Genomic DNA, 17,930 nt, shown 5'->3' with positions numbered 1-17,930 from the left:
ATCCTCACTAAGATACCACCTTGATGTTGGGACTTTCCAGTTTCCAGAATTGAAATTTGTTTTGCAGTATCAGGAACCTAACCCAGGGTCTCAAGCACACTAAATAAATGCTGTACTAGTGAGCTCTATCCAAAGTCCAAGAAGTTTCTTTGTAAGCCACCTAGCTTATGATAGTTTGTTATAGCAATCTAGAATAGGAGGCTGGCTGTTTTGTTTATCCTATGTACTTGGCTCACTGAGTTTCTAGCCTTTTTAATATAGCATTTAAGGCTATAAGCACTTTTTTTTTTCCCTGAACCCAAGTTTTTACATATAGTATCTTCAATTAAAGATCCTTTTGTTATTTTTATTCTGATAAACAAATTACAGGTCAAATAGGAACCAGGAGACATGAAAGAAAAATTAACATTTTCTAGGCAGCTGCTAATTATCTCCATTTTACAGATGCAAACAGACTTCCAGAGGCCTTATACTGGTAGTAAAGGCAAAGGTTCTCTAGGAGGTGAGAAAGCCACCTGTTTTAATTTGCTAAGTTATTCAGCAAAAAGTCCTGCTGTGTTGACCCAGTCACAGGTTGCTCTTGAAAATGAGGGCATATAAACAAAATAAGTTTACATCTGAGACATAGTTCTAGAATAAGAATAAAAACCATTTTCTTGAAGTTGGTAGCAAATTGCTATAATCCTGTGTTGATTTACCCAAACTAAAGGGGGGAAGCATGCTGGATTATTTTGTTCCAACTCTAGGAACTGGAACTTTTCAATGAAAAGTATCAGTTTGTTTTTTCTTTTTTAATCCACTTAATGCTTTATGGCTTATAAACAGGAACTGCTAGTCCTCCTATTGAGAATGGGCACTTTGTTAATTTGGCAAAGAATGACACAATATACAAGTCAGAATGAGGATGGTAATGTTATTGAGTGTCAGGATACAAAATTATACATTAGATTTCTTAATTAACTTTTCGATTTGCTTTCTTGGCACTTTAATTTTTAACATTATAGCCAAGTGTGAGTACAACAACTAGATTCACAATTACAATTCAGTAATTTTGAAAATTCCAAGGTTGTGGCAGATAGAAACTACTGATACAAATCAACTTTGTTTTACAGATTAACAAAATAAGGTCAAGAAAGGGAAAGAAATATACTTGCATTCACTCAAGAAGTTTAACAACAACACTCAAATCAACTACAGTATAAAGTAAGATAATGCTGAGACTATTCAGTATGAAAATTATCTTTTATTTTGTATTGTCTTACTTGAGTTCTATTATTTTTACACAACCTTGAAATGCAGTATAGATTAATAAATAAAAACTAAAAAAGGGATCAGTACAGAAAATACAAGCCAAAGAATCAAATTACCCAAGAAGCTATTCTACTGAGTCATTTTTTTCTTCAAGTTCTAATGACCATTTATAAGTACATTAGCCAAAAAACAGAAGCAAATGCAGGCTTTTGCACAGTATAAAGTGCTAATTTTAATAGATCCATAAAAAGAAAATATGTAAGAACGATCATTAGTAAAAGTTATGGTCATTCAATTCAAATTAATATTAGACAGTTTACAACATTTATAGTTAGTGTTTTAACTCTATATGAGCAACATTTAAGGGCCTGCAGAGCTAGTTTTTTAAACTTCACAGAAAATCCAGTATAATACTGAGTGCTTATCATGCAAATATAAAATATAGCCTTAAGAAGTAATTCAAATGTTAACAATACTATGGTCCTACAATAGGCCTCTTTCAGAGACTAGTAACTGTAGATCATCATAGTAACCATATAAATGTATCCAAATAAACAGAACAGTTACACAAACCATACATGGTGAGGTGGTCATGACATGATCACTGGCCATCTAGTTCTAAAGCTTCAACAATGCGTGCGGCAGAGGGACGATCTTTAGGATCTTCATTAGTGCATACAGAGAAGAGTTCAATTACTTTCTGGTAGGATTCATCAAGTTCTTCCATATTAATAGGTGGCCTGGTTCCCAAAGCTGCATAATATGCCTCATCATTGAAGTCATCTTCATCAAAAGTTTTATCTGCTCACAAAGAAATTAGAGGTTGAAATAAGCTAAACCATTTGAGGTCATGGAAAAGCTTAATAGCTTACCTTCTTGAAGTAAGAACTTATCATCCAATATAGTGTCCATTATACCACAGGCAATCTCTTCAGTCAACATGCCATTGAGTAGATTACTATTGTCTTAGATTTTTAGGCTACCAACCCATATTCCTCCTATGATAACTTTCCAGTATTTTTTTCTCAAGGGGAGTTTTTAAGGTAACTTTGTTTCTCTAGATTTAACTCAGGGGCTCTCAACCTCTGAGTGAGTCCTATTTTGTGTTTTATTTAGAGACATTGATGAGGCTGGCTTTGAACTTACGATTGTTTCAGACTCCAGAGCTGCTGGGATTATAGGTGTGAGCCATTTTCCCCTTCCTAGACCTAAATTTATTTACCTATTTTCGATCAATCTAAATCTCAATTATGTGACATTAAACATAACCAAATTAATCACTAATATTAATATACTATGTACGTTACAAACTATCTACTAAGTCAAACATCTTGCTTTTTAAGAATTTTATCTTAATGTAAATATATAAATGTATAAGCAAATCTTCAATGTGAAGCAAAGACATTGATTTATGTTCTATTCATACCACTGGTCTGGGGGTGTAGTTCAGTGGTAGAGCATTTACCTAGCATGTGCAAGGCCTTAGGTTGGATTCCTAGAACTGAAAACAACACAATAATAATAAAACAAAACTGTACCTTCATCATCATCATCATCATCATCAAAATTAAAGTGTGGAATAGATAAAGTCATCATTTCCCACAGAGTAAGGCCATATGCAAATATGTCTGCCTTATCAGTAATAATGCCATTTTCCTCTAAAGCTTCCTTGGGCTTCCACGGCTCAGTACCAATGTAACAGGCCTCAGGATCAGTCACTGAAATAAGCAAAATGCAAATAAAATTATGAGGGCAGCATTAGAAATCCCTAAGAAGAAAAGCTACACAATAAAAATGGGCAAATGGTTCACAGGCTAATCATATCCAGCAGACATGAAAACACATTCAACTTCATTGATAAGGTACTTTCCCTGTATCAGAATGTTAAATTTCAAAAGGTGATCAGTTGTCAAGACATAGGGAAACAATTCTCTTAGAAAATGGTAGGAATATAAATAGATTGTGGATAACAAGATTTCATACTCTAGAGCAAGACGGCCTCATCAGAATTCAAATACATGCAAGCTGTCAGCCTTGGGCAGATACCTAATGGGCCTCAGATTCTTCGTTTTGTGAACTTGCTGTCATAGAACGGAGGATGAAATTTCATTTCAATGCTTTCATGATTGCTAAGTCAGAAAATCAGGAAAGGGTCAAATCATACACTGGCTCTGCTTAGGAATGACACAGGTCCACTCACATTTCTATTTAAATTTTAGAGTCAATTCATCAATTTCATCTATAATTCTGACTGGGAATAGACTGAATCTCTACGTCAATTTGGGAAGAATTAACATCTCAACAGTATTGAGTTTTCCAGTCTATAAACGCACTATTTCTCCATTTAGTTATATATATTACTTAATTCTCTCAGTGATGCTTTATGGTTTTCAATATAGAGACCTTAGACTTGTTAGATTAATTCTTGAATATTTTTTGAGTTTTGACACTTAAAAATGGAATTTTTATTATTTATTGATAATATACAGAAATATAATAGCTAACTTTACTTTTTCTAATGGTTTTATAGATTTCTCTAATGTTCAAAAGAAATCAACAGTAGAAACATTTAGCTCTTGAGTTTTCCTTGTGGGAATGTTTCTTTAATAGATGTAAGGCTATTTAGATTCCCTATTTTCTTCCTATATCAATTTTTGTAATTATATTTTTAAGGCAATTGTCCTTTTCATTTTAAGTTATCCAATTTAGTGGTATAAACTATCTTATTCTTTATATATGTGTAGAATCTACAGCTGTATTTCTTTTGCATTCCTGACATTGTTTTCTCTTTTTTTCCGGATCAGTCTATAGGGACTTATAACTTTTATTATCTTTTCTATGAACCAGCTTTAGGCTTTACTAATATTTTCTATTGTTTATTTTTTCTTCTGATTTCTATTCATATATTTCTTATTCCCTTTCTCTGGTCTCCTTTGGATCTGTCTTGCTCTTTTCTAGCTTGCAAGTGAATACAGGTGATTCATTTAGAACTATTTTTTTTTTTTTTTAACTATAGTCACTAATAGCTACAGATTTCCCTCTAGGCCTTGCTTTAGCTTTCCCTCACATATTTTAATGTTGTATTTCCTTATTATTTAATTCAAAATACTCTCCAATTTCCCTTATTGTTTTCTTTGGCCCATAGGTTAAATTTTTGTTGTTAAATTTCCAAATACATCTTAGTGGTTTCTAAATTTTTATTTATATATGACAGAATGCATTACAATTCATATTACATATATAGAGCAAAATTTTTCATATCTCTGGTTGTATACATAGTATATTCACACCAATTCATGTCTTCATAAATGTACTTTGGATAATGATGTCCATCACATTCCACCATCATTTCTAACCCCCTGCCCCTTCCCTTCCCTTCCCACCCCTCTGCCCTATCTAGGGTTCATCTATTCCTCCCATGTTCTCCCTCCCAACTATGAATCAGCCTCCTTATATAAGAGAAAACATTTGGCATTTGGTTTTTTGGAATGAGTGGTTTCTAAATTAATTTTGTAGAACTTATAAATTTTCTATTCATTGCTGTTTTCTGCTTTTCTTAGGGTTTCATTTTTTTGTTTGTTTATTTTTATGTGGTGCCGAGATCGAACCAATGCCTCACACTTTCGAGGCAAGTGCTCTACCACTGAGCCACAACCCAGCCCCTCTTAGGGTTTCATTTTTTAAAAATATTTTTTTAGTTGTAGATGGACACAATATCTTTTTTTTTAATGTGGTGCTGAGGATCGAACCCAGTGCCTCACACATTCGAGGCAAGAGCTCTACCACTGAGCTATAGCCCCACCCTAGGGTGTTTTTTTTTTTAAGTATAACTCAATTTCATAAAAGTTAAATAATGAAAAAGTTTTCCTTTGAATAGTTTTAACTATATTAACTAGGTTTTGATTTGTTGTAAATTTGTATTTTTTGAATATTTTCTAACTGGAATTTGATTTTTCCTTTCAGCCAAAAATTATTTACAAGTGTTTTAAATTTATAAAAAAAAAAAATTAGGAGTTTTTATTTCCAATTTTGCTACATATTTCTAGATTTACAGCACTGACATCAACACATGCCAACTACTACACTACTTTTATAATCTGAAGTTTTCTTTTGTGACCTAATAATACATGGCCAATTTTAATATTAATTTCCCCCTACCCCTGTAGTAAGGACTGAACCTAGGTGTGGGTGCTCTTTCACTGAGCTCCACCCCCAGCCCTTACTATGTGTTGAGACAGTGTCTCACCAAGTTGCTGAGGCTGCCCTAGAACTTGCCTCATTCTCCTGAATTGCTGGGATTAGAGGCATTGCTAGGATTATAGGTGTGCGCTATCTGGAATTTTTAATAAATATACTAATACAAAGAGTTTAATCATATTATTCAGATTCCTTACTTAGTTTTGTCTACTTGATTATTAAGTTTTGAGAAAATGACATTAAGAAAATCTCATTTTTATTATCTTTCAAGAATTTCTGTTTTTCCCCAAAGTTTTGACTTTGTTGTAGTTATTTAGCATAAGGATACAGGACAATTCTATTTTTATTAATTATTGATATCATTATAGTCACTATTTATTCTGGCTTTTGCCCTCAATTCAATTTGTAAACTTGTTTTATTCTAATTACTTATACATGATAGCAGATGCATTTTGATTCATTATACACAAATGGAGCATAACTTTTCATTTCACTGGTTGTACACAATGTAGAGTTGCACCACATGTGCAGTCATACATGTACCTAGGGTAATGATGTTCATCTCATTCCACCATCATTCCTACCCACCCCGCCCGTAAACTTTTATTTCTGCTAAAAATTAAGGTTTACATATGACCCATAAAAGCAGTCATGGGCCATCCTTTTAACTTATATTCATATATTAAAAAAAAAAAAAAAGGCCCTTTCTTAAGGCTGGCTCTTGGTTCTCACCAAGAACATATCTTAAATTTCTGAGAGTGATCAGTATTTATAATGCAGAGGGAAGACTGGGTTGGGCTGGGCCAAAAAGCAAAAAGCAGAAGACTGATTTTTACTAACATTCCTCTTTCCTAGTTCTACTCCAGTTTCTTCGAGCAGTTCCCCAAATTTCATCACATTACTGAAATTAAGTGAGTCCCTTTCAAAAATCTTGTTAAAAAATTTTATTTTCCATTCCAAGATGTTTTATATCTTAAAAATCTCAATCCATATTAGAAATCTTTCCCAAGCCTATCTTCAGTTAAAACATAAGCTAATAGTAAAGCTAATAACATATGTGGCATAGGAGGGCCTGGAGGCTAAGTCAAAGTGAGATAGAAAAGTAGGGATACTTTTTATTATATATTTTTCAAAATTTGTTTTAAATCTTTGAAGCATGTGAATTTACTATGTATTTTTACATATAAAAATCAGGAATTTTGAAGTTGTATAAAAACAAAAATTTAAAACAGTATTACTTACCAGTCATATTTTCATCCAATGGTAGAGAGACTCCTACATCACAGATTTTAATTGTTTCAAAATCACCTTTAATTACAACATTTGAAGACTTTATATCTCCATGAAGCAGTTTCTTTTCTTGGTGTAAATACTAAAATTGTAAAAAATCAACACCCGTGAGCAGAAGTACAACTTAATCGACATATGTAACCTTCAGGACTGGAGATGTAGCTCAGTGGTAGAACACTTGCCTAGCATTCACAAAGTCATGGGTTCAATCCTCAGCACCACAAGAAAACAAATTTAAAAAAAAAAAAAAAACCTTCAAATAAAATTGAAGTTCAGTGACTTGAATTCCCTTCCTAAACTATAAACTTATTCAACCATAATTTCAAATTATTTGAAGCCAGAGAAGGGAAAATCTCTGATAAATCTGAAAGATTTCTTAAAGATAGATGTCTAAGTATATGTTAACTTCTTTGTATTTTCAAACCCATCCTATGTATTTACATATCAGAAGGCGCTACTGCAGTTTTCCAACTTCAATTTTACTTGAGGCTAGTATTTTGGAAATGATTTTGGAATCTTCCACAAATCTTCCTCAAATTGTTTTTTGTTTGTTTTTTCAGTACTGGGGATTAACTTAGGAGTGCTTTACCACCAAACTAAATCCCCAGCCCTTTCTAAAAATATTTTAATTTTGAGACGAGACAGGGTCTAAGTTACTGAGGCTGTCTTAGCTTCCTGGTTAGCCAAGACTACAGGCATGCACGCACCACTGTGTCTCCCTCAAATTACTGAGTTAATGAAGAAGTGACTTAGGGCCACATAATTCAGAAGCAGAAGTGGAAGCAAATGCACTACATTTTGTTTTATTAACTCTTTTTTGTACTTGACAAGTAATAATAATACATTGTAAAATGACCTGCAAAATGGCTATTTGTTCATTCATCAGTATTTGAACATTTCTCTCTGAGCCCAGCTTAGAAATGAGACCGTTTCTTGCCCACGTCCCACAGGGGTGGTGGAATTTGGGTTTCTTCTGTGTAATCAGCTGGCTGCAAAATAAAGCTAAGAAAGAAACAGCAAAGAAACCACAGGACACAGGAAGTAATTTTAGAAAGGTGGGGTAGCAGGTGGCTCTCCCATCCTAGGGATCAAGCTTCCACACTGGAAAGAGTGAGAGAGCCCACATGTGCTTTATTTATACAGGGGAAAGCATCAAAGGTTTTCTATGGGATGTTCTTTGCCAAATAAGGTAGGAGGTGGGCTGTCCAGTTTCCAACAGGTTACACCCTACTCTGGAGCTACAAAAGCAGTCTCCCTAGTGGAGGAAAATAGAGGTCATGTCCATTGTGCAATCCATTGAGTGGGAGGAGCCACAAAATAGTTTGCAAAGTAAAACCTAATGGCTAAAGGTCGAGTGAAGACCTCAAATAAACTCAAATAATTAATTCATGGGTGGTGTCCCACAACTGTTCTTGGTGTAGATCTGCTCTTTACACAGGTACGTTTACATACTTAATTTAAATGCAATCCATCATAGAGTGAATAGGCCCAAGTATATTTACACTATTAATTTCATTATTCATACACATCAAAAATATTACTAAACAATTCAGATTTTTAAATTTATTCTATTTGAAATTAGTTTCTTTATAAAAGTATTAGAATATTTAGGAACATTGCTTTTTTTTTCCTAATCTGTTTTATCAATTTCATTTGAATTTTTAACATGCAACTTTGGCATCAGTATCATCATTACCTGATCCAATTTTGAGTCACCCAATAGTTTTTTGGAGCCAATGTTACTTCTGTGTAAATGATTTATCCAAAATTACAATAATTTCTTTGCATAACCCTGAAGAGTTTTCTTCATTGAACCTATATGTGTATACCCATGATACCTAAAACTTAACATCACACAAAGTAATCCATAGGGGGTTTGCTTATATCAACAAGGGTTAAGGCTATGCCCCCAGGAATAATTACTAAATTTGTGTTAACTAAGTCTAACATGTAATCGCTATTGTAAAACTACCTGGTCTTAGATTATTTCAGGCATATGTGGGGGCCCTAAACAATACTTTCCTAATCAAAATAAAGAAATGGTACATTCTGCAATATGAGACTCTATTCAGACTTAAGGATTAACTCCCTCCTTTGAAGAAAAAAAATTGTAATTATGTATAACAAGTATTTAGTATTTTCATAGTCCACAAAAATATAGTTACCTTTAGCCCTTTTGCCATGTTCAAAGCAACTTTTAAAATTACAGCTGCTGGAAAGGCATGCTGGCTGTCTTTATTTCGCTCCTCTATTAAATCATTTAGAGACTTTTCACCTCCATACTCCATAGCAAGGCACAGACTGCCATCACTGGCTTCAGTAAAAGCACGATAACCTCAAGAAAACAGAACATGTCTTTTTTACAGCACTGTGATTGAAAGCATGAATCTGGACTAATACTAACAAATATACGATGAAACAGCTATTATTTACAAAACTAATTCAGTAGACCAAATTTTAAATGCCTTCAGTGGTCGACACTAGTAACACAAATTAAAATTTTTTTATACTCTGTGCCTCCCTGAATAAAATGATTTTACCATTAAATGAAGATCATTTTAAAAGGACAGCACCATAATGACTACATCCCCACGAAGTTTAAATATATACTTAAAAGATTTTTATGAGATTTTTTTTTTCCCTTCAATCCAGGGTTTCTCTACCACTAAGCTACATCTCCAGCCCTTTTTATTTTAAGACAAGATCTCCCTAAGTTACCAAGGCTGGCCTTGAATATACAATCCTCCTGCCTCAGCCTCCAGAGTTCCACAGGCATGTGCCGCTGCACTAGGGTAGAATTTTTTTTTTTAGACTGTCCACATTAATTTGATTCCTGACAACCTTCAGCCCCATTCTCTTCATTTTGATTAGTGAAACCAGTTAAAGTATTTATACTATTTCTGGATATAAAGAATAATAATATTCCACGTAACTGGTAACAAATTTAAAACTTACCTACAATGTTTGGATGATGAAGGCTTTTCAAAATCTTAGCCTCATCAATTAGTCTCTTTTGATATATACTCCGATAATCATCACTACAGATGGGATTAATCTTTTTTACAGCCCAAGGAGAATGAGACAAACCTCTTGGAGATCTAAAATAAGTAAGTAAATATATATGTATGTATATATTAATAAAAAATAGTATTAGAATGAATAAAGACCCACAATACATTTTCAAATATTAAATTTTGAAAGACTTGACAGTAATTGTTTTTAAAAAATATTTAAGGGACTGGGACTGTAGTTCAGAGGGAGAGTGTTCACCTCCCATGTGTGAGGAACTGGGTTCGATCCTCAGCATCACATAAAAATAAAATAAAGATATTGTGTCCACCTATAACTAAAAAAATAAATATTTAAAATATTTTAGACTATCAACACCTCTGCTACATTTCTCTTGCAACTAGAACATATGAAAAGATGAGAGAAATCTGTTGATGGAACAACAGAGATGGAATAAAAAAAGGAGAGACTGTTATAAACTATCTAAAATTATAAATTTTTAAGATGGACATAAGTCTGTAACCCAGCAATCTGGGAGGATCCTTGGGAGGACCACAAGTTCACGGCCAGCTTCAGCAATTTAGCAAGGGCCAAAGCAACTTAGTGAGACCTTGTCTCAAATAAAAACTAGAAAGAGCTGGGGATGTGGCTCAGTGGTAGAGTGCCCCTGAGTTCATTCCTGGTACCAATAATAATAACAAAATATATGTATACACACACACATTTTAAAATTGGAAACTACTATTTTCTATTTTTTCTCTTCTAGCATGTCATATAACCAAATGCTTATTAAACATATGAATCAGAGATGAGTTACAGAATGATAACATAATAAATATTAAACCTTAAGAAATTTAATTTAAATTTAAGAAGAGAAGTTAAACAAAAACACTTGGGGGGCTGGGGTTGTGGCTCAGCGGTAGAGTGCTCACCTAGCATGTGTGAGGCCCTGGGTTCGATCCTCAGCAAAGGGGAGGGTATGTAGCCAAACATGGAAGTTTGTGAATAGGCCCAAGTATATTTACACTATTACACCTGTAATCACAGTTTATCAGGAGGCTGAAACAGGTGATGCCCAAGCTCCAGGCCAGCCTGGGCAACTTACCAAGACCCTGTCTCAAAAAATAAAAAGGGCCTGGGAAATAGCACAGGTAGAAGGGCCCTGGTTCCATCCCCAGTACTGAAAAAAGATGTAGACTGAACCAAAGATACAGTTAGCTTTGTACTCTCTCACAGGCATAGCACTGCTTTGCAGAACTTTGTTCAATGGAAAATCCTGTACTCAAAAGAATCATAATATTTCTTAATTCATATATATCTATTATCCATAAGTTTATCTAAATTGTTTTTAAACTTCCAGGTTTTGGGGGTTTTTGTTCATTTGTTTTTGTTTTGTTTTGTTTTGGTACCAGGGAATGAACCCAGGGACACTTTACCACTGAGCCACATTCCCAGCCCTTTTATATTTTATTTAGAGACAAGGTCTCACTGAGTTGCTTAGGGCCTTGTTAAGTTGCTGAGGCTGGCTTTGAACTTGCAATCCTCCTGCCTTGGCCTCCCAAGCCACTGGGAATGCAGGGATGTGCCACCATGCTCAGCTAAACTTAGTTTTAAATAACAGCAGCATTTGAGGGGAAACCTTTTCCATATCATTTTATTGTAAAAAAAAAAAAAAAAAAGCTATTTCTCAAGTTTCAGTGTTACCCTCATAGCTCTTGAATGTTTAGACTCTAGAGAGAAAGTCTATCCTCTCCTTTTCCATACCTACTCTGATCTACAGAATAACAAGAACAGATTTATAAAATCTGAATAAATACTTGGCTATGCTAAAAGTTGATTCATTAAGAATAATAAAACTGACAAATTTCTGATGAGATTATGCAAAGAAAAACAAAAGGTAGCATAAATAATATTTCAAATAAAAATGGGGACATGACTACAGGTATAGTAGAAAATTTTTAAAGTAAATACTAAAACTTTTTGCCAATAACTTAAGACAAAATGGATGTTACTAGAAAAATCTAAGAAAACTGATTAAAGAAAAAAATTACTCAGTAGCTTAAAATCTTCCTACGAGAAATATGAAGCACAGATGATTCTATAAGTGAATTTACTAAACTCTCAAGAAATCTGCCATTCAATCTCATACAAACTATTCCCCAGAAAATGAAAAGTAAAGGGACTCTAATATAACTCCCCTTTTAAAAAAAATCAAAAAGAGAGAGCAGAAAAAGGAAAATCACAACCAATTTCACTTATATATACTTATAGAACAAAAATTCCTAGGAAATATTAAAAATCTATCAATTTATTTAATAATAATCAAAATACATTGGGTAGTTCAGGAATTCAAACTTGATTTAACATTTAAAAATATAAACTTCTTGATTAAAATAATAGCTTACACACATATGTATATGCCAGGGATGGTACCACATGGTACCATGTGGTAAAAAAGTGAGTCTGTAATCCCAGTGACTCTGGAGGCTGAGGCAGGAGGATCACAAGTTTAAGGCCAGTCTCAGCAATATAGTGAGGCCCTAAGCAAGACCCTTTCTCAAAATAAAAAGGGCTGGGGATGAGGCTCAGTGGTTAAGCATCTCTGGGTTCAATCCCCAGTACCAACAAATAAATATATGGCAAATAGCTGTTTTAAGACATACCCACTTACAAGAATGGAAATAACAGAAGAGGAGACCAGAGCAACTCAATTTCAGAAGCTAGAAAGCAGATGAAAGTAACTGACTCAAAAGACCTAGTGAAGAGCTTGAAACATGATATACAAAGCAGGGGGATTCCTATACACCAGTCCCAATTCCGTCCCACTGGGCAGTCCCCAGCCCCTACTTCTAGAGACCTGCTTTGGGAGGAGGTAAAACAGAGGGTCTTTAGCCTTTGGTTTACTAGCAGTTGAAAACATGAGACTCAGGTAGGAACAGAGTAATAACTAATAACACAAGCATACTAAGTGCTCAGTGAGTTTTTACATGTGTATACATCTGTTCTCGATATCCAAGATACAGAACACATCTACAACCTCAAAATACTTGGATGTTATTTTTAAGAAAGATAATTAAAATCAAGATTTAAAAAATGAAAAACTCAACTGAAACCTTGGAAGATAAAGTTGGGGAAATATCCCAGAAAACAGCAAAAAGACAGGATAACCAGATTAAAAAAAAAAAGAAGTAGGTTAGAAATCAGTCCAGTAAGTTCAATATCCAAATAAAAGGATTTGAGGTAGAGAAGAGTGAAAAACAAGTTGGAAATCATCAACAAAGTAATTTTTTTAATTTAAAATATTTAAGAACAGTAACTATCAGATTCCAAGCGGGGCACACCCAGACATGTAATTTGTCAAATTTCAGAACACTGGCAACCATCAGATCATACAAAGATCTGGAGAGTGGGGGCTGGGGTTGTGGGTCAGTGGTAGAGTGCTTGTCTAGCATGTATGAGGCACTGGGTTTGGTTCTCAGCAACTCATAAAAATAAGTGAATAAAATAAAGGTTCATCAACATCTAAAAAAATTTAAAAAAAGATCTGGAGAGTGGGAGAGACAGATAACATAAAACAGATTACATGAAAAGGAATGAGCAATCAGAAAGGCTTCACAATTCTCAACAGTAACACTGTAAACTAAAATACAATGGTGGTGATAGATATTCTCAAAATACTGGAGGAAAATTATTTCCAAACAAGAAATGCTTCAGGAATACTCCACTGTACATAATTGCTAGAATATTCTTAATTCATTAGCTTCTTATTTTAGAAAGCATTTCTGTTTGGAAACAATACAAATCTAGGTAAATGAAGCTAAGATATCCTAGGAAAGATTGGACTAATCAGGCCGATTCCAAGAATTCATTAAGGAATACATACTGAGTATTCTGCTACTTAACAGACATGAAATTAAGTAAAGAGTAATGATTAAAAGAAATAATTTTAGAAAACAAACCATCACCAGTGCCTGTAATCCCAGCAAATGAGGAGGCTGAGGCAGGAGGATCACAAGTTCAATATCTGCCTAGGCAACTTAGTGAGATCCTGCCTCAAAATTAAAAAAAAAAAAAAAAAAGAAAAGAAAAAAATGCTGGGGATGTATGTGGTACAGCACCCTGTAGGTTTCAATCCCCAGTAACACACATACACACAAAACTGTTGACATCTATATTACTGATAATTAGCACCATACTTATTCAATTACTTCGTTTCTAACACAATTTCCTACACTTTAAAATCATGTATTTCCTCCTCTTAATAACAACGCCATGAGAAACAAAGCCCTTTTGACTTCTTTTAGAAGGAAAGATCCTGAGAAGGCAACTCACCAGATAGAGGAAGTTATTAGTCACTATCATTTTCAAGCAATGGCTTCCTCTTTGAGGTTTACTTATTGAAAATCTTATGTTAATACTACAAAGGAAACCTTTCCTCTGTCACTTCCCCTTCTTATAGAAGCCAAGGAAAAATTAAAAGGTAAACTACTTCCTCTTAAGTAATTCATCAGGAGTAGGCTACAAGAAAAGTATACCAGGCAAGAGCTGGAAGTTATTGCATTCTAGGGACTGGGATACAGCAGTCAGGCAGGATAAGAAACGTACCCTAAAGCCACATATTTGACTTTTCATATTCCTTTTTTGTTTCTGAGTTCCATATAAAACGGTTAACCTGAAATTTTATACTCACCTCTTCATTAGGTAAACATTTACCCCAGTCCCAAAGCCAAGCTTCTGCATAAATGGAGAGGCAGGGATAGTTACATACGGAGTTGGACATAACACTAAATGTTGGAAAAAGAAACAAAAATAGAATTAGTTTGTGAAAAAGCTAATAAAAGCATCCTAATAGTCTAAAAATATTGTCATTAAGACTATTAATTGGCATAATCTTTTTGGAGAGCAATTATAGTTATCTATCCTAATCTTAAATGGATACCCTTTAACCATGCCTACATTAACCCTGAAGCAGACGTCAGTAAATTGTCTTGTGTTTCTATGGCCCACAGACTAAGAATTTTTTCCAAATTTTTAAAGGGTTGTTAAAAAAATAAAGAATATACAACAGAGTTCACGTGTGTGGCCCTCCAAGTCTAAACTATGTACTAACTGCCCTCTGAGAGAAGAGAAATAAATGAAATATAAATATATATATTTGAATATTGGTGTTTGCTGCTTTTTTTTTTTTTTTGGCACTGAGGATTGAACCCAAGGATGCTCCACCACTGAGCTATATCCCTAGCCCTTTTTGTTTTATTTTGACATGGGGTGTCATGAGTTGTTATGGCTGGCCTTGAACTCAGAAAAAAAAAAAAAACACAACCCTCAGTGATCACCATCAGAAGCCTAATTACAATATACATTCCAGAGCATTATTGTCTTTAAAAAGATGTGATAAAGGAGTTCTACTTCTGCTCATGAACAATTACTGCTCTTGAAATGACGATCTCATCATGAACAACAGAACACCTGACACAATACAATGGATTTTACACATGACGACAGGCAGAGTAGGTCTGCGTTCTCTGAGGGAAGAGAAAGAAATGAAGGGAGCCCTATATAACTGCCCTGATTTTATGCATAAAGGCAGTTTCCAGGCTGCAACATAAAGGAAACACAGCCTTGCAGTCTTGTAAAACTATGGAGATAGAGATCAAAGAGACCTAGGTGACTAGAATTTGTAGAGCAGAGAACCAAAATGGAAGGAGCTAGAGAAAGAGTGCTCTGAAGATCTGGCAAGATCTCCCAGTGAGTACTTGGCTAAGTGCTCATCTGCAAACACAATGGGTAGTTACATATGGAAAGCCAGGAAACAACTGACTAATTACTAGAAATCCCACAAGTCTAGGAATGAATTCACTTTACCATAAGTCAGAATGTAGTAACTCTAGTCACAACTTGGTAGCACAGCTACCTTTTAGCCCAACAAGAAAAATCTATTAAAAAACTTAAAAGCAAGTCTCAAAAGGAACAGACTAACATGCAGGTGAGTTAACTTTAGGCCTTAATGAAATCAAACAGTCTAAAAGAATAAGAAAGTCCAGCACTAAAAGATGTGAAATATAAAAAAATTACCAGCCATGAAAGAAGCAGGAAAATATGTCCCCAAAATATGTCCCATACCAGGGGAAAAATAAACTAATAAAAACATACCATCAAATGACAGGGATTGTGGAATTAATGACAAGAAATCTTAAAACATATGTTAAAAATGCACTTAATTTTGTAAAGAAAACTCAAAAGAATGAAAAATGTAAGAGATAAGAATAACCACCTTAGAGTCTAAGAAAGGTGAACAGAAACTCAAGATACAGCAACAAACACTACCAAAAATGAAGCAGAGGAGAGCAAAAAAATCAGTGAGCTATGGAGTGTTAGTCTGTAAACAAGTCAGGATGGCGCCTGGCATTTTGCCAGAGGGAGTGGTTTGAGAAGTAACGCCAGCGAGCCTTAAGTGTGGAGATTCCTTATTGGTTGACTGCTGTATCTAGTTTATGTTAATTAAGATAAGTTGTATGGAATGTATATATACCCCTCCTGCCCTACAATAAACAGCTCCCACTCCTGCTGTATCAATCTACACAAGTTCTTTGTCACCCCCCCCCGTCCCCGTTATTTTGCTGCAGCCGGACTGCGGCAATGGAGCAATAGCAAAATAGATTTAAGTTCCATAATTTATTAAGTATAAATGGTCTAAACAGTATTATCCAATAAACCCTGCCACAAGAAAAATATTCTGTATTTATGCTGTTCAGTACAGAAGTCGCTACCCAAATGTGGTTACTTAGCACTAAAGAGTGTGGCTAATATAAATGAGAAACTAAATTGGTGATTTTATTTAATTATGATTAATCTGAATCCAAATTTTAAATGGCCCCATGTGGCTAGTGGTGAAATTGTCTAACTAAGGGTGAAAGTTGTCAGAATGGATAAAAACAAAACTATATAATATTTATAATAAACTCACTTTTAAATATAAAAACACAAATAAAAGGTTGGAAAACATATACCATTCAAACAATAATCAAAATAAAGCTGGATGGCTCTGTTATTATCACATAAAATGGGCTTCAAAACAGAGTATCACCTAGGATAAAGAAAGGCATTTCATAATAGCCAATGAAATGGAGACCCTGCCTTAAGTGTGGGCAGCACTGACCAATAAGATGATGGCTTGGATGAAATAAAGTTTGAAGAACAAGGAAGCAGAGCAGATGCAAGCTCCAGTCTTCTAGAATGGGTTCTCGATTTCTGCTGCCATCATCAGAGGATATTGGACTCTTGCTTCTTCACTCTTCAAAGCAGTCTCTGACAGTGATTCTCTGGAAGCCTTTGGTCTCAAACTAGGGTAACACCATTGATCCCTCTCAGTCTGAGGCTTCAGCCTCTTGGACTGCACAGCTACTGGTTCTTCCAGCTCTCCAGCAGATGGCCATTGTGGACTGTCCAGCTTCTGGTTACTTAATCTAACCTAATAAGTCTCCCTTTTAGAATTATACTTCCTGTTGATTCTGCTCCTCTAGAGAACCCTGATTAATACATGTGTGTACTTAACAACAAAGCTTAAAAATACATGAAGCAAAAACAAATAGAACTGAAGGGAGGGAAAACAGACAAATCCATAACTGTAATTGGAGACTTCAATATTCCTCTCTCAGTAATTAAGACTAAATACAGAAAAAAAATCAATAGGGATATAAAAGACCTGAATAAAACATAACAGTTCATCCAGATTGACCTAAATGACTTGAATGGAACACTGCATTCAGCAACAGGTGCAGCATTCACCCAGATAGATGAACCTCAAGTCCAGTTGATTAAGGCAAAAAAGGAAGAATATATAAAATACCAGCATCAGAAACCAAAAAGGGCAGAAGGGTAATCAGTATATCACTAATAACTTTATGCCAATAATCTGACCATTTAGAAGTAACAAATACCTTGAAAAACACTAATAAAGCTCATAAAGGAAAAAACAGATTAGTTGACTAGCACTATATATATTAATTGTGAAATCAGTTAAAATCTTCCTATGAACTGGGAGTAGTTGCACACACCTATAATCCCAACTACTTGGGAGGCTGAGGCAGGAGCATGAATACAGCAAATATCAGCATATCAAGTCACGTAATAGATAAAATACATCTCAACCAAAGTGATTTTACCCCAGGAATGAAATGCTG

The 17,930-nt window shown here is 34.6% G+C and overlaps 1 protein-coding gene across 6 annotated transcripts in view; it reads right to left on the bottom strand.

Annotated features, from left to right (window-relative positions):
- Nucleotides 1-956: 956 nt before the first annotated feature.
- The window catches only part of Pbk (PDZ binding kinase), a 29,153-nt gene continuing 12,179 nt past the window's right edge, over nt 957-17,930 (bottom strand). For 4 of the 6 annotated variants that reach the window (XM_048801518.1, XM_048801519.1, XM_015499438.2 and 1 more), the window contains 6 exons: nt 14,438-14,531; nt 9,694-9,836; nt 8,904-9,073; nt 6,691-6,820; nt 2,790-2,969; nt 957-2,052 (listed from right to left, as the gene is read on the bottom strand). In XM_048801518.1, coding sequence (XP_048657475.1) covers nt 1,853-2,052; nt 2,790-2,969; nt 6,691-6,820; nt 8,904-9,073; nt 9,694-9,836; nt 14,438-14,531 — 917 coding nt within the window. In that variant the 3' untranslated portion in view covers nt 957-1,852. Of the gene's footprint in view, nt 2,055-2,789; nt 2,970-6,690; nt 6,821-8,903; nt 9,074-9,693; nt 9,837-14,437; nt 14,532-16,906; nt 17,378-17,930 lie in introns of those variants that run through there. The other 2 variants (XM_048801522.1, XM_048801521.1) reach the window with 2 other exon arrangements.

The sequence above is a fragment of the Marmota marmota genome, unplaced genomic scaffold (genome assembly GCF_001458135.2).
Source record: "Marmota marmota marmota unplaced genomic scaffold, marMar, whole genome shotgun sequence".
Classification (NCBI taxonomy): domain Eukaryota; kingdom Metazoa; phylum Chordata; class Mammalia; order Rodentia; family Sciuridae; genus Marmota; species Marmota marmota.
This window is presented reverse-complemented; position numbering and strand designations above follow the sequence as displayed.